General features: G+C 38.6%; 1 protein-coding gene across 1 annotated transcript in view; it reads right to left on the bottom strand.

Annotated features, from left to right (window-relative positions):
• Positions 1 to 247: 247 nt before the first annotated feature.
• The window catches only part of LOC149175698 (putative receptor-like protein kinase At5g20050), a 100,217-nt gene continuing 74,205 nt past the window's right edge, over positions 248 to 26,259 (bottom strand). Inside the window, exons 2-3 of the mRNA XM_089422934.1 lie at positions 1,921 to 1,950; positions 248 to 1,803 (exon numbers count right to left, since the gene is read on the bottom strand). Of these exons, the coding sequence (XP_089279060.1) occupies positions 680 to 1,803; positions 1,921 to 1,950 (1,154 nt within the window). The 3' untranslated portion in view covers positions 248 to 679. The remainder of the gene's footprint in view (positions 1,804 to 1,920; positions 1,951 to 26,259) is intronic.

Here is a 26,259-nt window from a genome sequence, read left to right as displayed (position 1 = left end):
TTCTTTAATGTTAGAAGGGCTCCGAATTAATATACGATGGAAATATGACCTTCGGTTTTGAGCTTAAACAAGTAGTACAATACAGTTTAGCTGAACCCCAACCCTTTCCTTTGCTACTCATCTGTGCAACTAACAGTTTATGTGGCCATGACATTCAAATTCCAACAATATACGTGTGCCAAGTCTTCGATGAAGAACAAGAAACAAATTATAAAAACGATTATTCTATTCAGGCGATTGTAAACAAAAAATTATGAAACGATTACTGTATTCAGGCGATTGTATACAATATTACATTATGCACGGTCTGAGGTGTATATACTCACTACATCTTTTTAGGAAGCGAGCATACTCACTGCATGTTCTCAGGAAGCAAATCAAACCTCGGGGGCTGTCACTGGGTATTCAACTTTCCCTATAGTTTTCACCGAATCATACTCACAAAGTATGGCATGGAGTGAGAGGATCGATTTCGCAACAATGCGAGACTTTGAAATAGCTTGCTCTACAGGCTTTTAGGAAGCGAGAATACTCACTGCATGTTCTCAGGAAACAAATCATGGCTTGGGGACTGTCACTGCACTTTGTTGGAGATCATTAGCTTTCTCCATGGTTTTCCGGGGATCGATTTCGCAACAGTGCGAAGACTGGTTTGCAAAAGACGATCAAATATGGAAAGCTACGATATAAATTCAACTGAAGAAGAATTTACAGTGGAAGAGAGCATAGGATTTTCAGGCGTAGCCGAGGAATTGAAGGGTAACGGAGGATCGAGAACGTCCTCTCCATTTCCTTCTAACATTTCGACAACCCTCGTCATACAAGGACGATCTCTGGAGTTGGACTGAATGCACCAGAATCCAACTTTTGCGAGTCTCCTCGCCTTCTCCTCATCTGCAGCTTCTATTTCCCCACCTATCAATCTCATCCCCAACTCGCCGCTCTCAATCAGCTTGAAGGCCCACTCGGGGAAGTATAACTGACTGGACCGATTTACCTGGACATCGATATTCTTTCTGCCGCCAACAATCTCTAGCAACAACATTCCGAAACTATAGACATCTGATTTATCAGTAACAGGACCCATATCTCTCGACCACACCTCTGGCGCAATATATCCGGGCGTCCCTCTCGGCACCGTGATCGAAATATGATCTTCTCCCTTCCCACACAGTTTTGCTAGACCAAAATCAGCAACTTTAGGGGTGAAGTCGGCATCGACCAATATATTTTGAGGTTTGATGTCGAAGTGTATGATGCGTTTTTCGCAATCGTGATGTAAATAAGCAATTCCACGAGCCACACCCAAAGCAATTGAATACAATTGCTCCCACCTTAAAATTTCCCCATTCTCTCTTTTGGCAAATATAAACCTCTCTAGAGATCCATTGACCATGTATTGATAGACCAGTGCGCTTGTACGGCTTTCGTAGCAGTATCCCAACAGCCGAACCAAATTGATGTGATGGACCCGTCCAATTGTGGTGACTTCATTCATGAATTCTGTTTGGTTGTGCCTATTACTATCAAGAAGCTTGACCGCCATTAAAGCTCCGTTCCAAAGCTTTCCCTTGTACACCACCCCATAACCTCCTTCTCCCAACTTTTCTGCAAAATTGTTCGTGATCTTCTTAAGGTCTAAGAGTGAATATCTGGTTGGCATCGGCGCTTCATAAGCATAATCCTGTAGGAATTTCTCAACCTTTGTAGTAGAGCTATCAGGAGGCTGTCTTCTCTTCTTGGCATAAGACGTTAAGAACAGCGATACTATTGCTGTCAGCCCAACTCCTCCGAAGATGCAACCTGCAGTGGAATGGAGAGATTGGTATGAATGTGACCTTTCTCCATTAACCCCGATGAGAATAGTGGAAACAAGATACAAGTTCACAGTGGTTTTCAATTGAAAGAAATCATAGTTACCTATTACAATGGCCGGTTTGGTTTTCATACCTGCAATGCGGCCATGACAAATACTATGAGTAAAAGCAACGGTCCATAGTTTTTGCAAAAAGAATGAATACTTGACAATATTGCGAAACACATCGACATATATCCATGCTCCAAAGCGCAGAATCGATTGAGCATTTAATACAGCATTGAAAAGCTCTGGTTGCGAGTTGCCACGGGGACAAGGGCAAAGAAATATTGAACTTGGTTCTGAATTGTTAGAACCACAACTCCGGTGACTATCCAAACCGCAGTTATCAATTTCAAAATCGATTTGATATGGAAAAAGATCGACATTTAAATTTCGATATAGGAAAAATTGATATGAAGTAGATATCTTTAATATTAAGCTTTCAAAAGAATTTCCATCACTTTTGCTCCTTGTTAAAATGTTATTTCTGTTGTAATTTGAAACATTTGTTAATATTAATGGGATTGAAATGTTGTTCTTGTATCTAATGTTGTATAATTCTTTCCAAACAAAATCGTGAATACACAAAAGTATATCCTTTTTTAAAGGGCTGAGAAACCTGAACCTCAAATGAAATTTACCTCTTATTCCATCCAATCCTCCCATCTTAACAGAGGAAGAGGGAGATAAATTTTTAATAAAATATTTAATTTGTTACAAATGAGAATATGTTTCAATAGTGAAGAAATGAAAGCAAAATATTTTTTTTATAATATATTTAATTTGTTACAGATTAGAAGATGTTTCAATAGTGATGAAATAACGTGTATTAACTGGTGGGATTAAAGCAGCCTTATTAGCGGGTGTACTACGGACTTTGTCAACACGAACACAGTTTTATAGTTGAAAATAAAACATATGGAATTGGGAGAATGATTCCCACGAATTATGGTTGAAAATAAATCTTTCGTGGAGGTTAAGAATGAGTGCCAGCAGATGGTGAACTATTCAAGCAAGGCATATGGAATTGGGAAACCTGGTTAACAAAAAGATATAATACGAAAACATGGAAGGAAAGGCAAGGTAACCTAGGAAACTAAAAGGATCATGCATTTCTACAAACCGAGTTCATAGATCACATGCTTCCATTCGCTGTACGACATCGGCTAATCATTTTGATGCCAGCTCGGACCGTGACAAATTCTTAAATTCTTTAATCCGATTCTTTCGTCCAATTCTTTAATTGTTTAGCCCCATTCTTTAATTATTTGATCCGATTCGTCCAAATGTTTAGAATATTTGAATGATACTTATGAACAATAATGGTGATTAATTTTTAGGTCAGTTACATCACCATTGTTGGACTCATTAGCCAATATGCCAACTTATAAAGTAACTTTTGAGTCTTTACATAGGTCACATTCCAAATGAATATTATGGGAAAATTCATAAGCTCCTTGAAAAACTACTAAAATACATGAATCAGTCTAAAAATCTTTCCCTAAACTTGAATAAGGGAGATTGACGTAACACTAATAATTAGTTATTGTATCTGCTACTTATCTAAGACATCTTTTAGCATACACGGTTCAACAACCATCTCACTGAAATCTCACATACCCCTCATTGAGCTAAGATACCAAGAGACCTACCACCCTGGTATCTCTCCAAGTGGTCTATTCCACAACTTTATGACTCCATGCACCACTACATTGCATGTATGCATGAGAAAAATCTTAAAGCCTTACAACTATGCATGCTCCTTCACAACATGTCTGCCTGAATATCAGTCTTACAACTTCCTAGGGGAATACACTTGCCTATAATAGGATTTCACGACTTGGACCAAAACCCTTACGGTGTGCGCATGTCACACACACTAGATCCTTCATTCTATACTACTCCATCTTCATTATGTTCATATCCATACAATCACTCTCTTAGATTCTATATCTTTTGCGATCTGTAATTTGACCTGGGCTTTTCAACACCATTTATACTTGCTAGCTCCAGGTTGTTAGTCCTCGAGTGCCTCAACTATGTTACAAATGCACAATCATCAACCAACTACTTTTAGAAATTTGTTGGGAACTGAATCTTCAGAACTTTTTCAGGAGATTCTCCATCCTTCTTCTCAACTCCATAATCACCTTTCTGCTTCTTTCCCATAGCCATATAATTATTAAAATCTTCTTTTTCCACTTTTATGTCAATAGAACTTTTGGGCTTGCTCTAACTTATGTGTGCCTTAAACGTTTTGTGACAATTCTTTTTCTTTGCTCCCACAACTTCTACAATAAAATTTTTTACTCTCTCATATTCACTAGGCCGTGATATTTACCATTTTGGCTCTGATTCCAGATGTTAAGGTCACAGATCACCGAGAGAAGTGGTGGTGTCTAAAGACATCATTTCTTGATCCTATTATCCAACAGTATGATTTAACAAGGAGCTTCACTACAAGAAAAAAGGTCATTGGTGAGGGTCATGCTTGTAACGGACCTTTAAGGTCCATCAACAATGTCGCATATGGTGATGGTCTTTAAAAAAGCGTTATTGTAAGTGTATATAGTGATGGTCCTTTAAGGTTTGTCATCAAATCCATTTTCAATCACACTTTTGGTGAGGGTCGTTAAAGGCCCGTCACTAATTCTCCCTTTTGTGACACTTTTGGTGAGTGTCGTTAAAGGCCCATCACTAATACTCTCTTTGGTGACACTTCTAGCGACAATCTTTTATTGACTGTCACCAATGATCGTTTTGGTTAGGGTCGTTAATGGCCCGTCACTAATTCTCTCTTTGGTGACACTTTTGGTGAGAGTCGTTAAAGGCCCATCACTAATTCTCTCTTTGGTGACACTTCTAGTGACGATCTTTTTATTGACCCTCACCAATGCTCTTTTTGGTTACTTTTGGTGACGGTCCAAAAATGTTCGTCATCATTGATCATTCCAAGGAGTTTTTTATAATGCTATGTACCTATTACTATATTTTTTCTCAAAATATAACGATTTAAGACCATTGTTGTGGAGTCTTTTTTATTATGTGTCCAAGGTCATAGTGGTTATAATAATCAGTCAATTTGTTAAGAAGTAATTAGTGTGTATCATTTCCCTCAAGTCATAAGAATATAGTCTTCCTATGAGTCAACACATGATTCATCTATATTAGGTTTATTATCTAGCAAGTTTTCTTTAAATAAAGTTCCACTAGTGTATGTAGGAACTATATTATTTAATACATAATCAAGCTCTATCACTTATATTAATGAGAGAGATCTAGCACTTCTCAACACTCATGGCACACCATAACATGCTTTGGAATAGTCCACTAACATTCCTTGGCACCTCGCATGTCTTTGAACATGCTTGTACCTGGAACATCTTTGTACCTAGAACATCTTGCCATGAGTAGGACGCCCAAGCACATGTTGGCATGCCATAGCTTAGCATAGCACTCCCCTATCATGTGTTGGCATTCCCTTTAGTCCCTAGCATGCCCTGGAACTCCTTGGCATAATATTGCATTGAAAAACATTAGCACTTGGCACACATTGGCACTTGGCATGTATTGGAACATATTATTAGTGTGCCTAGCATGCCCCTTTTGAAAAAGATAAAGTCCAGACTTATTAACCCTCTTATGTGTTCATTTCCTTTCATTTTAGCTTGGTTGTTCCTTTTGTTGCCTTGAAACTCCTTAATGCATATTGGCATACTCTGGCACCCTACACATCCTATCATGTCTTAGCACCTGGCATGCCTTGGCACTATTTGACACATGTTATCACAACTTGAAACTACCTAGCACACTCTAGCACTTCTTGACATTCCCTGAAATTCCCTGGCATGCCTTACCCGTGCTTAGAATACCTTGTCACTCCCTCCTTGGCATGACAGCTAGCATTGATTGACACTTCCCCACACGCCCTCATATTCATTCACTTCCATGCAATTTGACATAGTGCTCCCGTGTGTTGTCCTAGTACTCCCTAACACTCCTCAGCATGCATTGGCACTCTCTAGCACACCTTAGCACTCATAAGTGAAGAATGAAACTTGTAACCAATATTACAAGACTCAGAATAGATAATAAATTAGTGAGGCAAAAGAGCTAAGAGTTTTAATCGGATTGGGGAAAAATTGAAAAAAAATCAGGAAACAATCGAGAAAAAATCAGTGAATTTAATAAATAAAAATATACACATATATTGAAATAAAAAAAAAAGGCATTTTGCATTGATATTCAGTAAAGCCATGTCCAAACAATTAATAATATCAATATATGTCCAAAATATCATGAATAAATAAGCATCTCATATATGTTATGAGTCCAAACATGATCCAAAGTACTGAGTCATGACTCCTAACTAGTGACTACATAGAACTAGAAGCAACTGCTTCTAAAAGTTTACCAACAACTGCATACTAATTAGAAAAAAATCAATAAGTAAGAGTCAAAGACTCTTAAGAGTGAGAACTAGAAGCGATTCCTCCCACTCCTTCGCTTGCTTGACTCTCAAAGTTCTTCAAGTCATGTAGGCTTAAAAGAGGAGCCCCCTCTAATTGGACCCAATCTGTTGCATTTGTAGTTTGCAAATCTATCTGTTCAAGGTATATTGGTGAATGATCCAAACCTATCATTATCATGAGACATTGAAATGTGAATTTAAGTTTGAATTTTAACTTTAAACTTTAAATTGGAAATCAAATTATGAAACCTTCAAATTTAAGCTCTCACCTAGTATTTGCTTGTTGCGAAGTTGTATATTGTAATGGAAAAATACAAGGTCATTTAAGTGCTTTTGTGTCAATTGGTTGCTCTTCTTAGAATGTATTCTCTCAAACATGCTCGAGTTGCACTCACAACCTGAAGCATTGCATGCTTGGTTTAAGATTTGAATGGAAAATCTCTTCAAATCTACTGTATCACTACAAAATTTTTGCCACCAAAGACCAAGCGAGTGACAAGGGTTCTTGAGTAGACATACTAAATACTAAATAGTAAAAGATTAAAAATACAACAAAATTTAATAAAACATTTAACATACAAAATAAAATTTAAACAAATTTAATGAATTGATGAAGCCTTCAAGCCTCAAAGGGTACCTAGCAACATCTTAGACCTTTCTCGTATAAGACTGGTATAGGCAAATCATTTAGCTGGTGCTCTATAATCCTCTAGTTGGGAAAAGACACGACTTTGAAATTAGGGATCAGGGAAGCACCTTTCCATGAATGTCATAAGCCCTCTGCAAAGCTCCCCATCCTCATTAAACTTTCTGTTATCATAAAAATATTTTGGGTTTAAGAAGTACCTAGCAACATGTAAGGGAGCATGCAATTTCCTATCCCAACATGCATCAATAATTTCCCAAAGAGGCATATACTTTGCCTCCTCATCCCCATATCTTCTTTTGATGCCTTCCTTTTTGAGATCCATCGCCTCGTAAATGTAACCCATAGCGGTTTTTTCACCATCAACCATCCTGAAAGTTCAAGCTTTCAAATTTAAATAAATATGAAACATTGAAAATAAAAAGAAGCTTGAAATGAAATTTAAAACATGAAAAGGTTAAAAGACTTGAAGTACCTGAGAACTCTAACAAGGGACTCCATCACAGCAATAATCTCTTCGGCATCTTTCCAAAAATCGTCATTAAACACAAGTGCAATAACTTCAATGCCTTCAAGGGTCTTGGAATGTTTAGATTCCATCCACTCAGGTCCCAAGAACATCCTCTTCAGATTTATCTTTTGCTCAACCACAAATTACAAAGATATGAAATTTGTTGCAAATCTAGTCACTGTAGGTCGAACAATTTCTTTACCTTTAGTGTATTTTATCATGGTGTTTAGGAAAATAGTGTGGTTGTATAGGTATTTGGTTATGGATTTTTCATTCTCCACAACCTCATGTATCCAATGAAGCTTACCAATGTCCTCAAGCATTAAATCTATGCAATGGGAAACACAATAGGTCCAAAAAATAGTGGGGTGCCTAATCTCAAAAAGTCTACCAACAGCCATATAATTAGCTGCATTGTCAGTGACAATTTGTACAACATGTTATTCTCCCACTTCTTGAACGACTTCCTCCACCATTTCACAAATAAGTTGTGCATTCTTAACCTTGCCTGAAGCATCCACTGATTTGAGAAACATTGTACCTACTGGACAAGATACAAGGACATTTATTAAAGTTCCATTCCTCTGATCTATCCATCCATCACTCATGATGGTGCACCCTGTTTCTAGCCATGATTAACGAAACTCAGATAGCACAAGCATGACATCTTCAACACTTTGTAATAGAAAATTTGTCCTAATGCTCTTTGATGAAGGGGCTTTGAACCCTAGACCCGCAACAACAACTGCATCAATCACAGCTTGCCAATAAGGACTTATGGCATAGTGTAAAGGTATGTCAGAATAGTAACAAAAGTTAGCAATGGCCTTCCTTTCCTGACTATGGATATTTTTTTTCCAACCAGTGGCATCCAAGGTAGGCTGGGAACCAGGTTTTCTGTGGGGAGAAAAAAAGTTGTTTATGTTTCCACCTCCAATGTTGAATGCAGGAGGATTCATTTGGTCTTGAGTTTGACATGGACTTGGAGGCATTTGTGGGAAATTTGGGAACTGCATTGAGGATTCAACAAAGGGAGATGACAATTGGGTAGTGGAAGAAAAATTGTCAACTCCAAGAGTTCCTATTTCTTGTTTTTTCTTTCCTTTCTTTGCATTATACTAACTCAACATATCAATGGCCAAGGTTGCTTGGTGTTTGACATTTTTGTCAATGTTTTTGCAGAGACCTATATCATGGCCAGGTATTTGTGCAAGGTGTTACTTGAATCTATAAATGCCTCCACTACATTTCGCTTTGCAAAATTTACGAAGGAGCTTGGGGTCTCCAAGAATCTTGTCACAATAATCCCAAGCAAAGTCCTTCTCCCTGAGCATTGTTGTTGTTTTTGACTTGTGTTTAAATTGCGGATTCTGTTTAGATTTGGAGTTGTGCCTTCTATTTATTTTGGCTTGTGTAAAAGACAATAAAAAATTAAAATTAGACATGCCATATATAACTTCGCAAAAAGGAGGTTTGGTTTTAAAGGATATGAGGTTTTGTTAAGGATCAAAGAGGAGTATGTCCAACAACACAAGCACATTTCGACCTAATATATCATTATGACCTTGAAACACAATTAGATATATATGAGGAAATGCTACCTAAAGGAAATATTATGAACATATATTGCACTGTAATATTGAATTTGCAAGTTCTTTTAGCATAAGACAACTGAACCAATACGTCAATAATAGATTCTGGAAGAACAAAAATACCCAAAGTTGTGAATGCATGGTTAAAGCCTTTGGAGTCTGCAAGACATCGACCAAGGAAGGAATTCTTGATGACTTGGACGGTGGTTGGTATGAAACCATTTATTAGTGCATTTTTAAAATCTATTTAAGACCCATTTATAGGGTTGAAAAGTCATAACCAAAGGAATACGCCGAACATTCAATTGTTGAACAATGAAACTTGAAACTTGCCATTGGAAACGACATTGAAACTTCAATATAGTAATATACCTATTATTTAAGCCAAGTGCCAACATACCTCGATTATTGAATAGTGAAGCGGTTAAGCCTGAAGGTAACACACGTTGAAGGTGATGCACGACTGCCCGAGGATCGATATGGAGTATGGATAGAGCACATGCTAGCGACTACCTGATATGGAGTCTAGACTTAGGCTCACACTAGCGGTTCCCCAATATGGAGTCTGGACTGTGTAATAGTGAGTAGTGATTTATTACTGAAGGTCTTGACATATGAGTTGCGGGCTTGAGAAATGAGAAATAAATTTTAGAACGACCAATGTTTAGTTTTTAGCAATGCGGCATACCTAAACTTGAAAAACTCGTGCTCATCGAGTCAAGGCCGAAAATCGAGTAAATCAGAATCAATCACAGGAATCTGCTTTAATCGGCAAGTCGCAAGTCAAACTTGCATTGACCACGAGTTAAACTTGGTCAACGTGAGTTTGACTTGCAAAGATTTGGATCAGATTGTTTGGAGAGATTCTGACTCATGATTAATCGCAATTGATTGGTGAGTCCTGTTTCACTACTTGTAACTGAAATCTAAATTGAAAATAGGAGATCTTACAATTGAACCTAATTGTGAATTTTCTAAATTGAAATTGGCCCATCAGCATTATTTCTATTTGCAGCTAGGTGCGTCAACGGAAGAGATTCATTTTAAATTAGGTTCATGGAGAAAATATTTTATGGAAGATGTTTGTTTTATGTTGAGGAAGACATAGTAATATTTTTTATTAAATTTGAGTAACTGTAGTATCTACTTTGTATCTCACGTATCTCATTATTTTTATCTCCTGTAACTCATACAAAAAGTGGGTTAATAGTGGACATGTAGCATCAAGCTCCACTCCTTTTAATCCAAATTTCTACATGCAAACCTTTGTGTCACTTGCGCCACAAAGCCTTTGTTGTAGAGTGTGGAGTTAATAGCTACCTCTGCACAACAAAAGCTACACATACCTTTTGACGTAATTTTTTCACCTTTTGTCCATTCTTTGTGTGGAGTCTGGGACAACAAGATCCACATACTTTTTTTCCATACCTCTATGTGAGTGTAACTTTGCACATTTTATTTGCTTCAACCAATATCAAAAGAATTTGCGAGCTTCTTTCAAGGCATGAATACATGCTTCAATCAGGGAAACTAGCAAAGTTTCTAAAGCAAAAAATAATCATGGAGTTAACCTTTGCCATTTCAAATATGTTAGGATTCTATTGAGAGTTTTTTAGAGATAATTATTAACTTGCCCTCTACTTTTCGCTTTTTCTTAATATAACTTGCATCTCTTATTAAATTTCTAATCAAGAGATTTACATCAAATACTGGATCAAAGGGCCAAGGACTTTTCATAAATGCTTCCTTGTCCAATGGAAGAATAAATGGTCAACATGTCAGCTTGGCTCCAATTTCTTGGGAATTGATAATTGTTCTGAAAAATGACCACTCTTGTTTGAATCTAGAACTATGTTTAAGCTTTGAAAATGGATTTTCGTCCAAATTGATCTTGGAAAGGTCCTTATTAAAGGCTTCTCTATATCTCCTCGTCTAGAATGAATGGCTTGTATGTTGAAAAGTATAGCAGAGCTCCCTCCTGAAAAGACTGATCATTCCATTGTCACCAAGAGCTCCTCCTTTTCCCCAAATTGGACCCAAAACAACATTGAGTACTTAATTATGATCCAACCTGAGAAATTTTGATTGACATTGCAACTCAAGAGCTATTCAATTTAAAGTGCGCTAATAGGATTCATCATTCTTTCATTGAATAAGTATATTGTTTTTGAATTTGTCATTTGTGCTTGTAGTATGTGGTACTGACCTTGTTTCACGTGAAAGGGTTTTTATTCTTGGACTATGACAATGCTAGTAAGATTTAGGCCTTTTGTAGTATTTGTACCCCATGATCATTTTTGCAAGATGTATGTCCTGTGTGGAAAGAAATAAGCATTTAGTTATTACCTCCTAAACTAAAGCACTGTTTCTTTTATTAGGTGCCATGTAATGTCCTCTACAAATTGAGGACGAATGAGACGTAATATCCTATTGTTAAATTGGAAACTAGGGCCAAACTCCATGTGGGCCAGCTTATTTAAGGCAGCTGATATTTTTATTGGATCCCTCTCGTTGAGAGGTGTAGGATTGATCTAAAGATCATCTAATTCCGATAAGTATTTATGGAGTTATGAATTTATTTGTATTATAAGACTAATTGTCAAGTCGACCAACATCTTATGTAGGCTCGGAAGCCCAATACTCATGTCCATTCATCATCTACATTTTTGGTATAAATAGATGAGGATTTGATGTCATTTGTGACACACTCTTCATGCGATCTCCTCTCCATGTCTGGGTTTTTGGAGAAGGAGAAGGCAGGCCTAGTATGATGCCCTAGCTGCAAATGATGCCCTAATTCGTTGCCAAGGAGACACAGTCAATGTGTGGATGTTAACGTTGGGTTCAATACGCAGTCAACATGTGGATGTTAACGCTAGGTTCACGCTATCAGTGGATGTTAACGCTGGGTTCAATACACAGTCAACGTGTGGGTTATACGTTGTCATATTCACGCGCTGGCATATACACATATCAAACACTGTCATAAACGCTGCTCATGGATACACGCACCAACGCAGTCATGATACACATCAACACAGTCAAGATACGCTGCTCGTGGAAGTAGATACGCATATACGCAGTCTTACGCAGGGCATATATCATTGTCACAGATACGCATATACGTAGTCCTACGCAATGCATATATCAGTCACAATCATATACATATATACGCATATCATACATATATACCATTGTCACAGTCATACGCAATATACGCAGGTCATACGCAGATTGGAATACGTTGAAATGGAGATAAGAAGCCGCAGTTACCTAGAAGGTTTCGGTGCAGTCACAACCTCGATGCCAGGAGCAATGAATAACGTCATCACAGTAAAGAAGAGTCTCAACATACCTATGATCTGAAGGAGGTATCTCACATTCTTTCATGTGAGTATTGGCGCAGATCTGCTCTACAAGATTTATCATATTGCTTGGCAAAAATGATAAAGGAAAGATGAAGTCTCAGCAGCATAATAGTGAAAAGGGTTACATAATAAAGCAGTAATGAGAATCACTGTCTCAACAAATATACATTGATGACAAAGGTATATTGCAACAATCCACATAATGATGGCTTCAATGGTGCTGAAATGAGGAGGATCTCAACAACGATGGAAAAGAGGATTAGAGATCTGGTATATGGATCTCAGTGACATGCAGCAGTGACTTGGAGTACAGCATGATGTATGAGATCATGGGCAGCATGATGAATAGGCAGCATGATAGATGAGATCATGGACAACATGATGTATGGGCAGCGTGATGTATAAGATCATGAGCAACATAATGATGCATGATGCAGCATGATGGTGCTTCACGGTAAGGTGCAGCAAATGGATGAGATGCAGCACGATGATAGGTGAAGCAGTCACCTTGGAGAATCAGTTGAAACAGAATGTCTTCAACTGATCTCATCATTATACGAAATGATCTATGCTTGATCTAGATAATTCAAAGTGTTGACTTCTGTTGTAAATGTACTATCTCTCCCTCTCTCTTTCTCTGCTGAACTTTGAAGAACATAAAAGAAGAATTGATCAAGGGTTTCCCCACACATTGTGGGGTTTGTCCCTGGCTTGCGCCAAATCTTATGTCCTCTTGTCTTGGCTTGTCTTCTACGATTTATATTTATGTTCTATCTGAAGTTTACTTTATGCTGATGTGATTGCTAATATGGAAAAGAAATTAGATAAATTGCTCTAGCATAGAACATAACTAAAATTAACACCTATCCATCCACGTAGGTTATAGTCCTCCATAAAGGGGGGGAACCCCAAAATACCCATTATTAGGCAATTTTTGGGGAAATTGGGCTTAAAAAACCCAAATTTTGGGTTTGAAGTAAGGTTTGCTCAATCACTTAAGAAAATGAAACCCCTCTGGAAAATCTATAAATAAAGAAGGATTGAATTCATTTTGGATTAGCAAGTGTGGATTAATTCATTTGTTCTTGAATTTTGGTGGTGAAAGAATCCACCCTATTTTACATTCCCTTATTATCTCTCTATTTGGGCACAAGGGTCTATGGCTGGTTAGCGAATTTTGTTGGATATTGGTCTCTTATCTTTTTTTGGGCACAATATTTCTATTAAAGGTGAATGAATTTGGAGGATAGTGTGAGATAGCTTAGTTCTGTTTGGCATACACCTCTCTTGAAGGAGGCAACAAAGTTTCTGAGTCCTTAATATCTTGTTTTCGGCAAAGCACTTACCTTAGGCAGTGGATTCGTTTCTGGCACCTGGAGTAGCGAAACTCTTTGCTTTATTTAGTTTTTGCATGCACAGTTAAAAGGAGCACTTCCCAAGTTATTAATTCTCAGCCTTAGCTAGGGAAGCATGTTTGCATATCTCATATCATATTCAGTAGAGGTAGACTTTAATTTTCTTGTCTATCCATGCAAGGAATGTGCATTAGGATTAGGAGTTAAGAAAGTTGAGTCATTATTGTACATGTTTCCATATTCATTGTACCTTCTAGACTAAAGGAAAAGTGAATAGTAGTGTTTGAAATTTTTAGTTATTTCTTATTTCAAAGAGTAATAAATATTGATGTGATTTGAGTTTGAAATCTATGTACTTACTATTACTTTCTTCAATGGCATGTGCTTCCCTGTTCAGAACAAGGCATTTTTCTACAGTATCTAGCCTCCAAGGCTTCTTCAATGCAAACTAAATATCAAATCATGCCCTCGTACTCCAAAGAATCTAAGGCATCACCCTAGAGAAGCTCCAAAGTAGACCAATGAGCTTTGACAGGCCAACTCCAACCCCATGTCACCATACAAGTGTTGACACCACTGCTACAAAAAGTATTCTGAAGTGTTGCATCCTACACCAATTCCTAAGATGGATGCCCAAAGGGGTTCTGAACGAGGCCCAACCTTCATTTCCACATTTAAGACTTTTAAAAGGGACCGGTCCCTTCAAACCATACCAATTTTTACACTTTCACAATTTGGCCTTGTTCTTATCAATTTTATTTTTTGTATTGAAAAGTCAGTCCTATTTTACCTGTTTATTAACTTTAGGAACAATTATAGGTAAGCTCCAGAAAAATGTCAACAAATTTGTGGGTTAGTTTGGCATTTCTCCAAATACTATCACACATGTATATATAATCACATATTTTCCTTTTTAGATATTGATTGGTTGAACAAAAAGGTTCGTTTCCCGTGTAATTTTGTCCCATACCTCCTCATCACCACTCATAGATAACAATCTTCTTAATTATTCATCTGTGTGCACAGTAAGGTCCCTTTTGGTTTCTATTTTTGATGGAGCAACCTCTGACAGTACACCTTTTACCATAGAGATGTTGTTGTTGGATAGAAATCTTGAGAGGAGTCTTACACCAGACATATACATGGCTATTGTATATCACAATAATAAGCATTAACATATGAAGATGTGGCAGACCCTAAACTCTATGCATTCAATCCATTATTTTTTCTTTCATGGTAGATTTCGTTCCGCATAGTATATGTGTTGTGGCACTTGAGTGTGTTCAAATAAAAAATTATAAGGCCAAACCCAGACTCTCATGTGTCATGGAAATTCAACATATGCCTTGTTCACCTAAGAACTACTTGTAACTCATATTAGCATACTCATGTATAATCTCAACTCGGCCCACTTAACAAGTTACCAAGACAAGGATCATCACATCCAACCTTGGTATAAAACAATTAAGAAACACAATTTAAATCTTGACATTCCATAGCACTTGACATGTCTTAGAATTCCTTGGAACTATGCGGTATGCGTTAACATCCCCTACATTCCTTGGCATGCTTTGACACTCCCTAGCACACCATGGCACTTCTTAACATTCCTTGTTAGTTTAGCATACCTTGGCATTGCCTAGCATATAACTTTGTCACTCCCTCCTTAACACACCTAGAACTGATTGAAACTCCCTCTCACACACTCTTATTCGTTCATTTCCATGCAGTTTGACCTAGTGCTTCCTTATGTTTCCCTGACACCCCTTAACACTCACTAGCTCACCCTAGCACCTAACACATCTTGGCCTACCGCCTTAACACTCTAGCATTCCTTGGCACTACATAGTATACCTTATCACTCTCTCCTTAGCACACATAGAGATCATTGACACTCTTGGTCACAAACTCTTATTCATTCATTTCCATGCATTTTTACCTAGTGCTCTCTTGTGTTTCCCTAGCACTCCTTATCACTCCTTCTCACGTGTTGTTACACCCTAGCACCTATGACATCTTCACTTGTTTCCCTAGCCTCTAGCATGCCTTAACACTGCCTAGCATACCTTGTCAATTTGTCCTTAGCACACCTGGAACTCACTGAAACTTCTAATCACAAACTCTTATTTGTTCATTTCCATTCGTTTTGAGATAGTTCTCCCTTGTTTTTCCCTGGCACTTCCAGCTAACACTTCCTTCCACGTGTTGGCACATCTTGGCCGCATGTCGCCCTAGAACTCTAGCATTCCTTAGCATTGCCAAGCATGCCTTGTAACTTCTCCTTAACACACTTGGAACTCACTGAAACTCCATGCCATAGACTCTTATTCCTTCATTTCCATGCATTATGACCTAGTGCTCCCTTGTGTTTCCTTAGCACTCCCTAACACTCCTTGGCACACATTAGCACACCATGGCACTTGTCACATCTTAGTAGGATTTCCTAGCACTCTATCAGCTATTGACACTGCTTATCATACATTGTCACTCCCTCCTTAGCACACTTATAACTTGTTAACACTACCTATCACACACACACACACACATTCATTCATTTACATGTAATTGAAATGAGTCATCCCTTGTGTTTCCTTGGCAATCCCTAGCATGTGTTGGCACCACATCCTAGAACCTAGCACACATTGGAATGCCTTAGCACTTGGCATGTCTTGACATGCCTAACATTCCTTGGAACTTTCTAACATGTGTTAGCACTTCCTGAAATTCCCTACACACCTTGGTACTCCTTAGTATGCATGCCCTCATAGATAACCTTACTTTTTTGTGACTTGGGAACCCAACCAAATCATTGAAAAAATAGTGTTGTGCCTAGACCAAAGTCTCCCTTTGTCTCAAACTTCTTTTTCTATCCTCTTATCACAATCATAGGATTTCCTCCTACAAGTCCTAATATGAAATTATCCTAACACACTTCTTCCATGGGACACCTAGAATTCACTGACACACCCTCGCATAATCTCTTATTCATCCATTTCCATGCACTTTGACCTAGTTCTCGCTTGTGATTCCCTAACACTCCCAAGCACCCCTTGACATGCATTGACACTATTTGGCATAGGCTAGCACACCTTTTCATTCCTTGGCATGCCATGGCACTCCTTATTTATCATGCCCTCATAACTACCATTATTTTCTTTTAGAGTTAGGAACCCAACCAAGTCCTGCCTCGACTACAACAACTTTGCCAAGTTACATTTACTACAACTAGACTATGCATTGTTCCGCTAATGGACTATAAATCATCATAGGCTTATTATTTCCAATATTAACTCATCCCACTTAATAGGTTAGCAAGTCAAGTCTCACATCCAACCGTGCCCATAAAACAACTAAGCAACATAGTTTACATCTTCACATGCCATAACATTTGGCACGTATAACAATCCATTGGCACTACATGGCACACATTATCATCCCCTGCATTCCTTGGTATGATTTTCCACTCCCTAACAGAGTCTACCACTTTGTAACATGCCCTGATACTCTCGCATGCCTTGGCACTGCCTAGCATATACCATTGTCACTCCCTCCTTAACATAATTGGAACTTGCTGACACTCCCTATCGCACACTCTTATCCATTCATTTCCATGCAATTTGAACTATTTCTCCTTTGTGTTCTCGTGGCACTCCTTGACACACATTGGCACACCCTAGGACTTGGCACATCTTGGCATGTCGCCCTAGCACTCTAGCATTCCTTGGAACTATCTAGCATACCTTGTCACTCCCTCCTTAGCACAACTAGAATTCACTGGCAATCCCTATCACGCATTCTTATTCATTCACTTCCATGCATTTGAAACTAGTGCTCCCTTGTTTTTCCCTAACACTCCATAACTCTCCCTGGCATGCATTGGCACACCTTAGCACCTAGCACACCTTGTCATGTTTCCATGGCCTCTAGAATTCCTTAGCACTGCCTAGCATACCTTGTCACTCCCTCCTTACCACACCCTGAAATCACTAACACTTCCTGTCACAAACTCTTAATCTTTCATTTGCATGCATTACTTTCACATAGTGCTCCTTTGTGTTTCCCTAACGCTCCCTAACACTTCCTAGCACTATTTGGCACACCTTGCCACCTAGCACATATTGGCTGCATGTCGCTCTGGCATACTAGAATGACTTAGCGCTACTTAGCATACCATGTCACTCCCCTCATACCACACTTGGAACTCATTGACACTCCCTGTCACACACTCTTATTCATTAATTTCCATGCATTTTGACCTAGTGCTCCCTTGTGTTTCCCTAACACTCACTAACACTCAACACACATTGGCACACCTAACTGCAATGAGTTTCACTAACAGTCAATCCAAAAACCCTTCTAGAGTCTCGCTAGTTACTTGTTCTTCACTAAGATATTAGGGTTAGGTTTATTTGTATAGTGTTTAGTGTGAAAATATTACTGGGTGTTTTTATTGAATTACATGGAAAGTGGCTAAGCCACAATCATGACGGTAAGGTTCCTGAATCTTGGATTGTAAAACTAACCAACAAATATATGACTATAAGATCTTTTGGAAATTGTAGTTCTCTAAAGAGATTCATGGTAGTGATTTTCCCATTGGGCTAGACCCGAGAACTCGATTGTTAATTAGATGCAGAGAAGTGGTAGTTTGATGCTGTAAATGTCAAATGTACAGTTCAAAAACATGATGGAGACTTACCTCTGACATCAGACTTCAGTTTGTTATATTTGTGGTGCAAACCCCATGATGTCCAAGTGTGACACCCTCCTTGAAACAACACACTTCGATTAGTTACTCAGTGACTTCCTTGCCTTTGATTGCCCTCTCCTCATCTTGTTCACTCTCAGTTCCTTCTCCCTTACTCTCCTCTAACTGTGCTCTTTTGCTTCTTATTCTCCTTATCCCAATTTCTCTTCTCTTTCTACTTCTCACTCCATCCTTCTAGTTAGTTAGGGCTTGGCTAACTGGATTTTCCCTTTCCTGCCATTTGGCCTCCCATTTTCTCCCCATCTGTCATTTTCCCTCTTCCTAGGTCTGTTCTAGAATCGACAAGGTGTGGGGGAGGAGAACAATCCGTTCATGTGTGCTAATAGGTTGCAAAATATCTCCTTGCCCTCATTGACTGCATCAAGGCCTGTAAATATTATGTCTGTGAGTGGCTGTGAGTCTCTTCTTAGGTCTTGGGTCGAATTATTTTTACTCTTTCAACTATATGAGCCGAGCTATATGCTCTTTAACCCACCCATTAATAGACTTCCTTATACTTGTATCATGCCCCTGGTATAAAGACATATGTATATGTTATTATGGTATATGTTGAACTTTTGTTATTACTGATCTGAAAATTGATCTAAGACAAACAATAAGGTATTACAGACTCATGTGCATGGATGTGCCTATGTTACTTTGTGCAACAGATCGATAAGATTGCGAAATACACATGCACAGAAGCAGTTAAGGAAAACATAACAAGCAAACATATAGACACAACAAGTTTAATAAGGATTTCACCCAATACTCCTGGGCTACGTCTCCTGGTCTAACCTTCAGTGGTGGCCTCTCTATTATGTTTTCAAAGTAGAGTTTTTACAACAATGAGCTCAATTTGAGTCTCACACAACAGATATCAATCAATAAGACTGTACTTGGATCCCCCAAGTCTCTGGAGTACACAGACTCTTCTTACTGAACTCTTGACCTCTATTGGTCACAGTCGTATCAGCCCAATCTAAGACTCATACATGATAGGAATATATAGAGGAGTTCGCTTGAACCTCTCAAGCCTTCTCTGGAGTATACAGACTCTTTGACTCTCTTTGGCTCTGTTTGGCTCGATGTTGCCTTTTCTCCTGCAGGTCAGCTCAACTTCTTCTCTCTGCTCTTAGCTTGCTTTCTTACTGCTTTCCTAACCTGCTTGCTTCTCTCTTTGTCATTTAGTGGCTTTAAATCCAATCTGCTTTCTGACTGTTCATTTCTGCTTCCCCTGCCTCTACCCATTTGAATCCCTCTGTTCTGCGTAATCATCACTGTATAACGCCTCACAGGGAGGTGGCCACCTATTTCATAATGAACTGAGTGTCAGTTCTCTTGGACGTTTTCAAAACGATCGTTTATTTCATTAACTCCAAGAATGCCCGCGAACACGACCTTCTGCCAATGCATCATCCATGTCGGACTTCAAATCCTATACAACTTTGTCTATTTGCCTCGTCAAATCCAGTCATCCATCGGAACGCTTCTCCGCCATTGATCTAGAGCCTCCAAATCCTACGGTCATTGTCCATATTGGGCAAATAAGTAACATGATGTTTATCCATTCGATGTGACCGGTTTTCTCTCTCCCTACTGGGATGCATGGCGATCGTTGTGTGGCATCGGGCAGAACTCGGCTGAAACCACTTACCGCTCGAAGCCCCTCCAATATTCTACCGGTTTTTTTGTGGAACCCCACTTCTGACGGAATCAGATCGATATTCGTTGTATTTTATGATTTTTCAGGTTCGGGTGTTTGCGGCCCTTTTCTTCTTTGAGGGGTTTTCCTTGCGATATGTGATTAGCGACTTGTCGCTAATTGCATATCAAAAACTACCCCCATTTCTTGAACTGGCCTCTGGTTTTGCTAATTTGTGATAGCGCGCGTTACCATGGGCCGAGTCTATGCGCTTGACCGAGGGTCCTCGTTGCTCTACGCTGATCACAAATTGCAACTATTACAAGGATATCTCTGATAAGCTTGATCTTTATAAGACTTGTAGCCTTTGGCATAATTTTTAAAGAGTTCATGAAAACTTAGAGAGTGTTCTAGGATCTAATTCGGATCATGGCCTTCCCACTGAAAAAGCTTTTGGACCACCAAAAGTTGGTTTTTAAGCATCAATCAAGTGAGGATATAGATTCCTCACTTGCCCAATTTCTATCCATTTTGCACTACTTGGGTTTGAACCTTTGAGTCCAATCTTGAGGTACTCAACATCCCCTTTGTGCGTAGTTCTCACCTTCCTGTCCAAAACTGTATCTTCCTACAATTCATTGAGATATTTAGGCAACATATCATCAATAGAAGGCAATTGACTCTACTCTTCGAGATCTTCAATTAATGAAGGTTCAAATAGTCTCAAGCTTTCTGCACTAACAACTAAGTAGATGTGCATGTAAGCAGGAAAATCAAGGCGAAAAGCATTCTCGCCAATTTTCTCAAGTATCTTGAAAGGTCCATACCTTATTGGCTTCATCTTCCTACCTTCACCTTGCATTCTGTCTTTGTTGATATATAGCGAGAATTGATCACCAACTTGGAAATTATGCTTAATCCAATGCTTATCATGCCTTGCCTTGTACTTGGCTTGGCTCTTTTCCAGCTGTTCCTATACTGCCTGGTGAATTTCTTGTATTTGTTCAATGAACTGGGTTTCCTTGTCCACATCACTGTGTCCATCAACCGCTATGTATTTACCAAAGACAAAATCCAAGGGAGACCTTGGGGTGAAACCAAGACAGGTCTGAAAAGGAGATCTTTGTGTAGAAGAATGTTTAGCTCGGTTGTAAGCATGTTGCACATAACATAAATGTTCATCCCAAAGCTTGGGATGCTTGCTGCAATAGCCTCTGAGCAAGTGGATCACTGTCCTATTGACCACTTCTGTTTGGTCATCTATTTGCGGATGAAAAGCAGTGCTCTTCTTTAGTCTAGTGTCCATCAATTCCCACAGACTCGACCAAAATTTCCCAAGAAATTGGGAATCTCGATTAGATACAATGGAAGTGGGTAATCCAAAATGAACCCATACATGCTGAAGGAACAACTTTGTAGTTTGTTCAGCTATAACCTGTTTGTTACAAGGTATTAAAATACACATTTTGCTGAACCTATCCACAATAACATATAAATAGTCATGACCTTTTCTAGAATTAGGCAGTCCCCCAACAAAGTCCATGAAAACACTTTCCGAAAGATGAGAAGGAACTGGTAGTGGAGTGTACAAGCCTAGTTTTCTATTGCTGGGCTTGCTTTTAGCACACATGGTACACCCTCTTACATATCTAGAAACTATTTCATTCATTTTTGGCCAATAACAAAATCTTTGCAACTGTGCAACTATTTTACTTACACCAAAGTGACCTGATATTAGAGAAGTGTGTGCTTCTCGAATTATCTTTACTCTTTCAGTTTGTGGAATGCATAACTTTCCAAAATGATACAAGAGTTGGTCCTTAACATGATAATCCAATTCTTCTACTTGTTTGCCACGACTTAAAGTTGCATATACATCTTTAAAATCTATATCTTGAGCATACTGTTCAATGTAGCTTTCATGCAATACTGAATTATGCTTAAGTATAGTAGATGCATTTATGATTGGTCTGGACAACATATCTACAACTTTATTGTGTATGCCCTTTTTATATCTGATGATAAGATGAAACTGTTGTAGAAAACCCATCCACCTATAGTGTCTTGATTGCTGCAACTTAGTTTGTGAGTGCAAATATTGAAGTGGTTGATGATCAGTATGTATAACTGTCTCTTTGCCCATTAGATAATGTTTCCACTTTTTCACACTTTGTACTAATGCATACAATTCTTTATCATATGTGGGATAATTAACTACTGCAGAATTAAATGTCTCAGAATGATAACATATGGGTTTACCGTGCTGCATCAACACTACTCCCATGGCATAGTCACTGGCATCCATTTCAATCTCAAATGGTATTTGAAGATCGTGTAGTGCTAGTACTGGTGTTGTACTAATCTTTTCTTTCAAGGTATCGAAGGCTTTCTGCAGTTTTCCTCCCCACTGAAACACCTTGTTCAATCTTGTTAAAGCATGTAAGGGAGTTGCAATCTAGGAAAAGTTAGAAATAAAATTTCTCCAATACCGTGTTGCTCCTAGGAAGCTTCTAACTTTTGTAGCAGATTTGGGTTTAGGCCAATTTACAATGACTGCAACCTTAGAGCGATCTATCTTCAATTCACCACCCACTACAATATGACCCAAATAATTCAAAGATGTTTTGGCAAATTCACATTTTGATAAATTAACATAAAGATTTTCTTTCTTCAAAACATCTGGAGTCTTCTTTACATGCTTCAAATGTTCTTCCCATGTTTTACTAAATATAAGAATGTCATCTAAATATACAATGAAAAAATCATCAATAAAAGGCCTGAGTACATCATTCATTACTCTCATGAGTCATGAAAGTAGCAGGAGCATTAGTTAAACCAAAAGGCATAACTAACCACTCATACAATCCCTGCTTCGTTTTGAAAGCATTATTCCATGCATCCTGCTCTGCAACTCTGACTTGATGGTAGCAACTATGTAAGTCCAACTTGGAAAAGTAAACAACTTCTTTCAACTGATCTAATAGATCATCTATGCGAGGAAGGGGATAATAATTTTTATCGTTATCTTATTCGGTGCTCGGTAATCAATGCACATTGTCCATGAGCCATCTTTCTTTCTCACCAAGACAATTGGAGACCCACATGGTGATGTGCTAGGTCTTATGAACCCTTTCTCGAGCAACTCCTGTACCTACTTCTTGATTTCTGCATTCTCTAAAGCGGACAACCTGTACATTCCGATGTTAGGCAATGGAGCATCTTGCTGCAAATTAATATCATGTACTATTTCCTTTTTGGGTGGCAGACTTTTAGGTTCTTGAAATAGTATATCATATTCTGAAACAACTTTTTCTAAATCAGCTTGCTATTTAGCATTACAGCCCTCAAATACATTGGTTTTATCAAGTTTCTTTTCCTTTACAACCATCAGTAAAAATTGTTTGCATGAATTTACAATTCTTTTCATCTGCCCTAAGTTTATGAGAGTATAATTATTCTTGAGTTTATGAGCTCTTACAATATATTCAATTCCATCTTTAACGAGTTGATACTTGTTTTCTGCTTTATAGAAAATGGCTTTTCTATCATACAAGTAAGGACTTCCTAAAACAATTCCACAGATGTCCAAGGAAACAATATCTAACTCAACCTCATCTACAAATGCTGACCCAAAAGAAAACCTAAGTTTACATTGTCTAGTCACTTTTAGCTTTGCTTTATCACATAACCTACCTAATGGATATGGCTTCTTGTGAGGTGTGGTTAGTAATCCCAACTTCTTTACAATTTCTTCATAAATTAAATTTACTTGTGACCCACTATCAAACAAAGTTTCAATCTTTTGATGCTTGGAAATAACTCTAATATGAAAAAGCTCATGTCTTTTCCTCTCATTTTCTTCATGATTAGTAGATTGTGTAGAATTACTAGTAGATGCTTCAGAATTTTTACCTTTTATACCTGTGGCTATGATCGTTGTTTCATCCCCTGAGTCTGACCCCAAATCTTTTTGAATAGCTGCAACAGTCTTCTTCTTTTTGCCATCGTACTTCTTGGGCCTCAGCTCCGGATGCAGAATCCAGCAGTGTTCATCATCATGGCCATCCTTCTTGCAGTGAGTGCATGAAGGCTTGGTCTTTTGTACAACATTTTTCTTCCTCTCTTTCCATTTCTTCTTTCTCTTTTCCTTGTTCTTGCTTGCAGTGGGTTTTGATGATCCCTCAACTTCTGGGTTCACATTCTTGTGTCTAGCCTCTAGATGTTGTTATAGACATTTTTGGGCACTGCAACCCCAATCATAAATTTCCATAAACCAAGGGCTTCTAAGTCCCTAAAGGTGTTGTTCCGACCACTAAAAGAACAAGGTCAACTGATTACAGCATCTCCCAGAAGTTCTCCATGAAAAACTACTCAGAACTGGTCAAAACTGGACCATTTCACGTGCTCCATGGCCAAAGTGCGTTGCATCCCACCTACTGACACACAGTAGGTGCGATGCATGTTGAAAAGCCCTTCTATGGGGTGCGATGGGCGAGAGTGGACAAATGGCAGGGTCATTCTGCAAGGTGGAGAATCATGGAATCGTCTAGAAACTTCTCCTGTGACACTTGCCTCTCTGCATTCGCCCAGGGATGAATAAGAGATCATCAATCTCCAAGTGGAATCAAGAACTATCAGAGGGAGGACACTAATCAAATCTCAAAAGCTGACTCACTCCCCTTGCAAACATCTATATATGGATCCCTCATCCCAGAGATCCAGAGGCTGGAATTTTGTATCTTGTGAGGAAGTGCCGCTGGTTTCTTGGTGTAATATCATAGTGTTGGGTGATCTAAGCTTTTCATGAGGTGAAGAAGGGCTTCTTGCTGAGAGGATGATGCTGGGTCAGAACAATTGGTTGTAATTCTCTTGGCTCTTTCTTGATTATCAATAAAGCTATTCACGTTTTCCTCCACATTCTTGTATGATTGATATTTTATGCATTTGTGTGGTCAATGTACATCTGGTCCTATGTTGTTTATGATAATAGATCTATGTTCTTGGATAGTATTATGCTGCTTTGATTCCACAGGTGCCTTGTGAAGCTGGGTAGACAAGGAAGCGAGTAGCAAAAGATCTATCAGAAGGGAGAGGGATCGAACAAGGAACCAAGTGCAAGACAGAGGTTGGTCTCCTTTATTCTTCTCTCATCTATTTCTCATAAAGGAAAACGAAAGTAGTTTTAGGTTGTTTGTTTCTAAGGTAGCTACTAGCCTTAGTGGGATTAGCAGCTCTGCATAGACACTATTCCCGGTAACAAAATGGCGACTCCACTGAGGAACGAATAGATTGATTGTTTATCTACATTTGTTTACTTTATAAACTTACAGACGGAGCCTGAAGTCAAGCCAGCTAGCCTTCGAACTGCATTTGCTATGCAAGTGCAAAGTAGATCAACGCTGCTTCAGTCTATCTCCGGGTTTTGTTTATGAATTAAACAACTGATTTGCAAGCTCTCTAATTGCCCTTGTGGTGGCTCTAGTAACCTCTTTGGATCTACCCCTGTGATTGATTTACTAATTACCACTTGCTCGGCCTAAATCCCTGATCTGAACTGCAAGCTGTGACCCGGAACCCAGTCAAAGTCTCGTCCCTGGTCCATCGCACTGTCTCTTCTCAGGATCCTGAATGCATCGCACTTCCCGAGTGGGATAAGTGCGTTGCATTTCATTTTCCCAGTGCTGCAGGTGCGCTGATCAGACCTCTTCTGCTCTTAGATTTTGACTTATGTGTTTACTCTTTCAGTTCTATTCAGGATTTTTGTTGTTAGTAGCCAGTACACCTCTGTTGAAACCCCCTTCCTTGCCATTATTCTGCCTCCATTGTGCAAAGAACTGTAAATGTTTTTATGTATTTTTGAGTCATTATCAGTTCTCTTTTGCAAAGAAGTAGCGTAATTGAACTGTCGTTTCTTGATTTGAAAGTGTCGCAAGTGTCGTTTTCAGTCATAGAAGAGAATCTGATTGTTCTTGATAGTCGATTACACGGTTACTCTTGTATTTGATCTGAATTACTAGTTTTTCTAGTGTCGAAAGCAAGTTTTCAATTCCAAATCGCAAAGTGTCG

This window comes from Pinus tabuliformis, chromosome 4_1 (genome assembly GCF_031772625.1).
Source record: "Pinus tabuliformis cultivar Carrire ecotype Pingquan chromosome 4_1, CPIR1, whole genome shotgun sequence".
Classification (NCBI taxonomy): Eukaryota; Viridiplantae; Streptophyta; class Pinopsida; order Pinales; family Pinaceae; genus Pinus; species Pinus tabuliformis.
This window is presented reverse-complemented; position numbering and strand designations above follow the sequence as displayed.